This window comes from Chlorocebus sabaeus, chromosome 2 (genome assembly GCF_047675955.1).
Source record: "Chlorocebus sabaeus isolate Y175 chromosome 2, mChlSab1.0.hap1, whole genome shotgun sequence".
Lineage (NCBI taxonomy): Eukaryota > Metazoa > Chordata > Mammalia > Primates > Cercopithecidae > Chlorocebus > Chlorocebus sabaeus.
Window position 1 is genome coordinate 65,512,616 of NC_132905.1, and position 9,688 is coordinate 65,522,303.

Consider the following 9,688-nt stretch of genomic DNA (forward strand, 5'->3'; position numbering starts at 1 on the left):
CTATAACAAATGAAAAAGGTATAAATAAATGATGAGCTCGAGTTCATGATATGCATACTAACACGTGTTTAAGAGTGGAGTATACTAATGTCTGCAACCTACTACAAAATGCATTTTTAAAAAGACAGATTGAGGATGTTTAGAGGGACAGAGCAGTAGACATGTGAGAAAAAAATTCAAGTCTTATATTAATGACAGAATCATGGCGGTAGGTAGATAGGCGTTTGCTGTAAAATTACTCTAACTTTGATGAATGTTTAAATATTTTCATAATAAACTATAGGGGGAAACACATGCCACACCCCCACAGCTCCACCTTACCCTACACCCATCCCTTTCCCATCACCTCCACTCCATCTGCACTCTTCCCATTCTTTGTTCGCTTCTAGTCCTCCAAGCCCCTTACTCTTACTTGGCAACAGGATTTTCTGGTAGGGCAGAGTTTTGGCCTGGCTGGCTTCTACTGTTAAAAAAATATTCTGTAGACACTTATTAAAATGGTAAGGGAGACTTGATTCAAGACTATCACAGTGAGGGTCAACACTATTGCAATAAGAGAGAGATAGAGCTCAACCCTGAACACAACAAGAATAAGTGGGATTTACAGCCAAGGAACATGGTGTGGAGGGGTGATGTTGGCAGGTAGAAAGTTACTAAGCAGACATCAAGGGAAGGGAGTGCTGGCTGAACTAACAGCAGGATTCTGACAAGATGCAGCAGGAGGCCTGGGCCTCCAGCTCCAGCACCCAGTGAGTCAGCTTAGCAGGATCCTGGGCAGGTACAAGAATCACTCTCCCAGGTTACTGAACTCTGCTAAAGGAATGGATATTCAAAGCTGCAGAAACACTAAGAGGGGAGTGTTACAAGAAGGTGGATCTAGAAAGGAAACTGACCACTCAGAGATGCCAAAGGGATTGCTCAACCCACGCAGAGCCATCTGTTTTCTTCCTGGCCAGGTCTCTACAGGGAGTCAGGTGGAGCCCTGGCAGCACCAGCTAGCAGCCTGTGTCCCTGAAGGCCTCTCTCTCTCCCTTCCACTCAGATGTGGTTCTTCAATCACTGGCTCTGCTCTGGTGAATGCACTCCTCGAGAAAATAAATGTTAGCCCTATAATCCAAAACGATGAGCACCGTTTACACACTGGCTCCTGAGCAGAAATGTCCCAAGGATTCTCATCCCCCCATGAAGTGCAAAACAGACCGCAGACACTGGGCTCCGCCCATTCTCGTCTCTGTCTGAAGGCTGCCAGGAGGCTTCCCATGCGTATCAGTTTCCTAATGATGTGGCATCATCTCTATTGGAGCCAAATGCATTACCAACATTGGCCTACAGTCTAGAGGCAAGCATCTGCATGTCCTCCATTGCTGGGGAGAGAGAGGGGACAAGGAGGGAGCGTGTGTGTAAGGGACAGGCTTGACCCCAGAGAACTCCGGGCACTCCATAAAGAAGGCTCCTGGGCTTCAGCTTTGAGAAGCTACCAAATCCTGTGGCTGTTCAGTCCAAGCTCCTCCTGTAGACACTGAGTGCTAATTGCTCAAAACCCAAAGTGCAGAATCTCAACTCTTGGCCAACTTGATTTAACCAGTAGCACCTTTAGGTGCTGTTTATGTGTTTGGTCATTTATTTATTATAGCATTGTTTAGTGTTGTTACTATTGCTTATTTATTACAGAGAATTTCTGCCATTTACCTAATTTCTCACTCTGCTAATTCAGATAATGGGATCCATAATCAAAAAGGCAGCCTGGGAGAACATGGCTTTCTCTTTCATCACCTGGCAGAAGAGAAACATGCCCCCTCCTTGGCAGCTGGACTCCTCCAAGTTACATGGGTGCTGGAGACGCCAGGCTCAGTCCTAGGTCCATTGTTTCTCTCTGTGTCTCTGCTAGCATGTCTTTGAAGCTGTAGGCTGCTCTGTCACTTTTAATCATGTTTAAACATCATCACTGATGCCCACGCACAACAGTTACAACGCAGTCCACCTCTCCAGACACATGACCACAGAGAAGGCAAAACATTTGCTCAAGGTCACCAAATATCAGGAGCAGCTGCCCAGCTACTGTAACCTTTCACTTCCTACTACAGCATACTGAACACGGCTCCTGCGGCTCCTGAGAGCACCCTACACTGGTGTCTGTCCTACAAGGGTTAGAGAGGTCGCTGCATCAGGCCAGCTGACCCTCCCTGCAGCAGGTGCCTACAGGGCACATCCTGACAGAGGATGACCACTGGCAGTGGCATTACATACAGGGAAATAGGCCAGCACTCCAGCTCCCACCTCACACCCCACCTACCACCATGCTCCTGCTATCTGGGTGACCTGCACCTCTTTCCTAATGACAAAAGACAGGGGATTTGTGTGTATTTCAGTTTACCCTCTGCACAACACATCCTCCTGAGACTCGAGCCCCAGTGGCCAGGGAAGGTGGGAGTCACAGAGAAGAACCAACTCCCATACTTGGGAGATGACCATTCTGCTCACAAGCACCTGGTCAGGGGTTGCCCTCTCTTTCCCTCTCTGGGAATCTCTCCCCATGTCCTGTCTAACTAGGAGGCATATGTGCAGCCCTGTCTGAAGACCTTCCCTCCCTCACCCAGCAGTAACCACCATCCCTGGGCCACCTGCTGTATCTGCTGGGCTGCATGGCTTTTCTAGGGGTGCTGGATTCACAGTGGGGTGAGATGGTCAACAGACCTCAGGTAACAAGGTCCCCTGTCCTACCACTGAACATGAGCACCCATGAGTAATATTGTTCCCACTGCCGGGTTCCTGCTGATCCAGCCCCAGCCATGGCCGAGCCCCAGGATCACAGCAGGTCTAGGCTGATCCTTGCCGACCCTCACCTCGACCACTCCCAGGAGAGGCCTCTGGGTGCCCTGCAAAGGCCCAGGGTTTCCTGGTGTTTCTGGCCAAGCTGCCACCTCGCCATAAGGACATTTGCCACAGGGTCACCTTCGGGCGTGGAGGGTGGGGTTGAGAGAACAAAGGGAGCAGCTGTCTGTTCAGAGCCTCCTTCCACCCTCCCCACTCCTGGAGTCACTTTCCAGCCCAGGCCCGCAGCATCCCGAGCTGGGGACTTTGTCACCCCACAGGGCACCCTGCTGATCAGGTCCTCTCAGTCTGGGGAGAAGGAGAACTCACAGTCCTGGCCATGAAACAACTCAGGGGCCGCTAGAAAGCCACGCTGAGAAAAGGAGGAAGATACACCCAGGCTCGCTCTGCAGGACTCCATTCCTGGGAAGCTCAAGGACAGGCAACAAAGGAGTCTATAGGGCCAGATGGGGTCTGCCAGTGGTGGGCATGAGGGTAGCTGCAGAGGCAGGAGGACGCCATCTGGGGCAAGGCAGACATCACAGGTCTGGACAAAGTGGTAACACAGGTATATGCATTAATGAAATCCCCCATATTAGACATTTGTTGTCTGTAAGTTCTACCTCATTCACAGCGATGTTCTAAACTCAGGTGAGTTTTCCAAGCAGTGCAGAGGACCAGTGCCGGCAGTGTGATGTCCAGAGGAGAGAAGCAAGAGAGGCCCGTGGGCTCCCACATTCACCCTGCGCCTGCTGCTCCCTCTCCTAACACCCCCACTGCCTGCCAGGGGTCTCCTTGCACCTTCCACCCGGCCCCACCCACAGTTACCATGAGACTCCAGGTCGTTCCCTTCCCTGCTCACACCCCCTCCAGGAGCTTCCTTTTCCTGGAGCAGGCATGCCCAATCCCACCTCAGGGCCTTTGCACTGGCCCTTCCTGTTGCCTGGGGCTCTGTTTCCCGTGTAGGCAGGGTTTGTCACCGTTCCAGTCTCATAGAGACCTCCCTGACCAGGTCCAGTGGCATCACCTCTTTCTATCCCATACTCTTTCACTTCCAACAGAGAGACTAATTTCCTGATGTTAATTATTGATCACTATTCACCATCCTCCCACACACCCTAATGCTGGGCTGTGCAGTGCCACAGCCACCAGCCACATGTGGCCACAGGGCGCTTGAAATAGGGCCAGTATAATTGACACCCACTCTAGGTGTAAAAAATACACAGGGAATTTCAAAGACTCAGTATACACACCCAAAATAAAATAACCTATGTTATTAATGATTCTTCTTATGTGTTGAAATAATATTTTGGATATATTGGGTTAAGTAAGAAATATTATAAACATTACCTTCACCTGTTTCTTTTTTACTTTTTGAAATGTGTCTCCTAGAAAGTTTTAAATTGCTCCCAGGTTTGTGTCACATCTCTGTCTGGCAGCAGCCCTGTAATGTTGTGTCCATGGCTTGGTCACCCAGGCTCCGTGTCTAGTTCCTACACCACCTGGTGCAGGGGGAAGCTGGTGACAAGTCTGTTTGTTGAATAATAAGGAATTGTGAAAGGAGAACCCAGAGTTTTTTACTCAAATAAAGGTTAATTCTTCTGTTTGAAAAGTCCCCTAGCACAGGGCATGACCTGAGTCTTCTGCAGCCTCTGGAATCACATCTCTGCCTCAGTGATTTCTAGATCTTGACCAAACGCTCGCGGATACTCGGGACCTCCGAGGACTCCGGAAGGCCAAGACCTCTATCCTTCCCTTTTCTGAGGAAATGAAGCTAGGGGGGTCGCGTGCTTTTAGCGCTCAGGGGGACTTGACATCTCTCTGGAAGGCAGGGTGACCTAAGCTTGGGAGGAGGGACAGGTCTATGAGATGAGATGGAGCTGAGGGGATGGAGTGGGTAGGAGGGGGGGTGTGGGTGTAGAAGGGGTGGGGGAAGAGGGGCCAGGAGTGGAGTTAGAAGAGGGGAAAGAAGAGGATAGGAGGGACAGAGACAGGGAGAGGCCAGGGGTGGGTAGGAAGGGAAGACAGAGGAGGGGTGGAACGAGGGAGGGGCGATGAAGAAGGGCAGAGCTTGGGGGCGAAGTGGGAGCAAGGACAGGAGTAGAGATTGGGAGAGGAGGGGCAGGCGAGGCGGTGTCTGGGGGTTGAAAGGGGAAACGGATAGAGGAGAAGGAACCTGAAGAGGGGAAGCATGGAGGGGCCTGAAGTGGGGAGGCTGGAATGGTCTGGGATGGATGGGGAAGAATGGGGAGGATAGGAGGGGCAGGGGAGGCTGGGAGGAAGAGAGCAGGTGAAGAGGGAGAGGGGAGGGGAGGGGATGGATAGGGAGGGACAGGGAGGCTCGGGGGCAGGGGAGGAGCGGAGGGAGGGAGGGGGAGGCGGGAAGGGAGGGGGGAGGCCGGGAGGGGCTGGGAGGGGAGGAGAGGGGATGGATGGGGAGGGAAGGGCATCGATGGGGAGGGCCACGGAGGCCAGGATGGCAGGGGAGGCAGGGAGGGGAGGAGATTGGTAGGGAGGGACCGGGAGGCGGGGAGAGGTAGGGGAGGTGGGAAGGGAGAGCGGAAGCGGGAGGGACTAGGCGTTCCGGAAAAGGAAGCGCAGGGCGCGAGGGGCGGGGAAGGCCAGAAGGGATAAAAGCGCAGCCGCTGGCCCCGCGGTGCTCACGGCCTCGGGATTGTACTGGGTCCTCTCTCGGTAGCTCAAGCCTCTCGCCTGCGCCCCACTCTCCGTGTCGCGCGTCCTAGCCGACAATGGCAGGGCCTCTGCGCGCCCCGCTGCTCCTGCTGGCCATCCTGGCCGTGGCTCTGGCAGTGAGCCCCGCGGCCGGAGCGAGTCCCGGGAAGCCGCCGCGCCTAGTGGGCGGCCCCATGGACGCCAGCGTGGAGGAGGAGGGTGTGCGGCGTGCCCTGGACTTTGCCGTCAGCGAGTACAACAAAGCCAGCAACGACATGTACCACAGCCGCGCGCTGCAGGTGGTGCGCGCCCGCAAGCAGGTGCGTGCCGCCCCCCGCAGGGTCCCGAACCCTGGCCCCGCCGCCCCAGCCTGCCCCGCGCCGCTCCCGGACCCCGCGCTGCTCCTTCTCCCCGGCACCTGGGCTTCTCACCCAGACCCTGTTCCCGGTCTTCGCTGTCACCCTGGAGCCCTTGGCGGGCGTGTCTGCGAATGCCCCGAGTCTGGTCTGGCTTGGAACCGCAAGGACACGCCAGGTCCGCGCCCGGCGCCTGAGATCTGCTTCCAGGCGCCAGCTCGAGCGGCGCCGCAGCGCGGGGGCAGGCACAGGACGTCCCACCCAACTCTGTCCAGGCCTCCTGGGACGCGGGGCTCCGGGTGCGCTGCTGAATACGCAGGAGAAGGAAAAAACAGAGCCCCTCATCTGGCTGCCTCCTTGTTCTTCCGCCAAATAATTTTTAAAACACTTTAGTTTAACTTTTTATTCTCACATAATTTCTGACTTACAGAGCAGCTGCAGAAATAGTACAGGGCATCCCTGTAGATCTTTCACCCAGATCCCTCAGATGTTAGCACGGATGTTAACATTTTGCCGTTTGTTCCCCCCAGCTCACTTTCCGAATGTGAATATGGGTGTGTGTATATGTACTGTATATGCATTTTTTTGCCTGAATCTTTTGAGAGTAAATACTTCAGTGTGTTTTTCTTTAAAACAAGGGCAGTATCTCACATAACCACGATTCCATTTTGAAAATCAGCACAGACACATTCATGGTCTAATGCTCAGACTCATTCAACTTTCCCTGACTGCTGACGGGCTTCATGCTCTAGGACGCTCCCGGACCATGAGTACATGAGTTCAGTCCTGTCCTGTCCCCTCTGCCTCTTTTCACCTGCAGCAGCCGCTGGGTCTGTACCATGACCGTGCCATTTCCCAGGATCCAGCAGGTGTGGGTGGAGACTGTGCTGACTCTGGGTGGGCTTGGTGCTGGTCAGGATGAGAGCCAGGCCATGAGGCTCGTCTTCCTCCCGGAGCCCTCTCCATAGGGGCCACACCTGAGCCTGGCTCCTTGTCCTGCAGAGCCCTACTTCCCTTCCCAAGTCACACCCCTGGGCACAGCCCTCTAGGACTAGGGGCCTTCACCCTCAGGCCGACTGACCACCCCCTACAGCCCAGGGCAGCTGAGTTCCTGCTGGGGTGGAGCATGCCTGACCCTGCTTCTACTAGCTGATGCAGAGTTAGACCTTAGCCAGATGAGGACAGCAGTCACCCAGCAGAGCGGAGTAGGGGTCAGATCGGGAGGGAGCTTCAGTAGGGCTACCAGGTCCAGCTTGACCTGCATCCCATGGCAGAGCAACAAACAGTGACACAGACTTTAGAGCTCCTCCACCTTCTGTTGGAAATTCAGAGGAGTCTAGACCAGCCCCGTTTCTCCTCCTGCAGCCGTCAGCTGGGGCCCTCTCCCTGCTCCCTGGTGTAGGGTCCCTGCTGGCCTGTACCCCTCTCTCACTGGGAGTGAAGCACAGGGCATTGTAGGACCCTGGAACCTATTTTACAGAGCAGCAGACTGACACCGGAGGGATCACAGGACTTGCATGTGGTTCTACAGGACTTGTGTGTGGCTCCACAGGGCAAGGTCTAGCACCCTGGTCCCAGGGTCCCTCATCCCATGCTTCTCCACAGTTCTCACAAGTCATGTCTGGGGGTGGCACTGTGCAGGGAAAGCATTCAGTTCTCTTCTGAAGTTGCAACCATAAGACTCACTTTAGAAATACTGCCTCCAAAATCACACCTGGAGTGGAGGCATGTGGGAAGCAGTTTATTGGCCTAAAACATCAATGTATGTGAGCATCTCATCTCCTATTGATAAATGAGGAAAAATACCTCTGGGTTAAATGAGAGGAATGAGATGCTCTGTGGACTGAATGCCAGGAACTGGAAGTTTGCCGAAATTTCATCATCACATGAGAGCCTTCCTGGAATAGATCCAGTGTCCCTGCCCCCTGGGTCATAGGTAGCAGAATTCAGTTAATCCTTGGCATTGGCATAGAGAAAACGAGTTACCAGGGAGGCCTGGGGCATGGCATCCCTGCCAGCTGGCAGGAGGAGGTGGCTTGTGTGCCTTGCAAGTGACAGTGTGGGTAGCTCGTGAAGGCAGGCTTGAAGCCCCAGGCAAGCCCAGTGACCCAGTCACAGTGAAGTGCCTGTGTGTGTAAGAAACTGACAGAGCGTGCTGTCCCTGTCTCCTGCTCTTTCACATGTGTAGATCGTAGCTGGGGTGAACTACTTCTTGGACGTGGAGTTGGGCCGAACCACATGTACCAAGACCCAGCCCAACTTGGACAACTGCCCCTTCCATGAACAGCCACATCTGAAGAGGGTATGTGCCTCATGTGGGTCCCGGGCCAGTCATACACTGCAGAGGGGTGTGTATGTGTGTGTGTGTGTGTGTGAGATGTACATGTTCTGGAGGGTATGTGTGCGTGTGCCTGAGTGTGTGTACGTATGGAGATGCACATGTGTTTTCCATGTATAGGTTTATGTGGGGAGGTCATATGAGTGTGTGCTAGTGGGTGTGTGGATGTGTTGGGGAGGTGTGGGGGTCTATGCATGGATGTGTGTGGGTGTGTGAGTGCGCATGCGTGTGCACATATGTGTGGGGGTTCTGTGCGCATACATGCTGTATGAGGAAGTGCCTGCACTGTGTGTGTACATGTGGGTAGAGGTGTGAGGGAGTATGTGGATTCACGCATAGATCCGTGTGGGTGAGGGTTGGGGTGAGTTCATGTGGAGGCCTATGTGTGTAGATGGGGCAGTGTGGAGAGGGCTGATGAATCTGATTTGCTAAGAGGGCTTTAGCTTGGGAATGGGGGTATTGGGAGCCCCACCCTGTGTACTTTGGAGTGTTGCCTGCTGGACTGTAGGAAGCAGCTGCAGGGCTGGGTGCTGTGCACGGAGAAGCGGCTCTGTCTAACCCCAGCCTCAGGCACCTGCCCGCAGCCACAGCCACGCTGAGCAGATTAGAGGGTACTAGAGGCCTGTTAGCAGCCAAACCCTCAGACCTGCCCCAGCTCACCCAATACCAGCTTCTCCAAGGACCCAGGATTTCTTGTGGCGTCTCTGCTCAGGGGAGAGTCACATGCTCCTTGTCATCTCCTTGCCACCCCAAGCACTATGAGTTGCAATTTCCAGTTCCCTGGTTTCTTCCCTCTGGCCCCTCTTAGTGCTGACCTGGGTGTTGAAGGTGGTAGGAGCTGGGGGCGGTGAGCTGCCTCCCCCTGCTCTGCACCCTTAGGGCTCCCGAGGCCTCGCACAGGCTGCTCCTCATAGGGTTGTGCTGGGGCAGGAATCCTGCAGGCTGAGGTGGGGGCCCAGTGCCACCTGGTGGAGCTGGAGCCCTGGGAGAGGGATGGAGCAGTCACTGCCCAGTCCAGCAGTGCTCTGGGATCAGCAGGGGTGGGTGGAGGGGTAGGTAAGGGCCAGTGTTTCACCTCCATCCTTCACTCCCACTCTGATGTCCTGTGCCTGGGCATCCTCTGCTTTGAACCGTAACCCACACTGATTGTCCCCTCTGTTTTCTTTCACAGAAAGCATTCTGCTCTTTCCAGATCTACACTGTGCCTTGGCAGGGCACAATGACCTTGTCGAAATCCACCTGTCAGGATGCCTAGGAGTCTGTACCAGGCTGGCCTGTGCCTATCACCTCTTACGCACACCTCCCACCCCCTGTATTCCCACCCCTGGACTGGTGGCCCCCGTCCTGGGGAAGGTGTCCCCATGCGCCTGCGCCAGGAGACAGAAAAGGCAGCAGGCAGCCTTTGTTACTCAACAGGGTGCTCCACCCTCCCTCCTTCCTTCTTGCTTCTCACAGCCCCGGTGTGCTGTGCATATGTCCCCAACTCCTGCAATAAAACAGTAGCATTGGC

The 9,688-nt window shown here is 54.4% G+C and overlaps 1 protein-coding gene across 1 annotated transcript; it reads left to right on the plus strand.

Moving 5' to 3' along the window:
• Positions 1-5,392: 5,392 nt before the first annotated feature.
• Positions 5,393-9,688, plus strand: CST3 (cystatin C). Its single transcript, XM_007961908.3, has 3 exons — positions 5,393-5,804; positions 8,029-8,142; positions 9,350-9,688. Exons 1-3 carry the CDS (start codon positions 5,562-5,564, stop codon positions 9,431-9,433), a joined length of 441 nt encoding a protein of 146 aa, XP_007960099.1. The 5' UTR covers positions 5,393-5,561; the 3' UTR covers positions 9,434-9,688.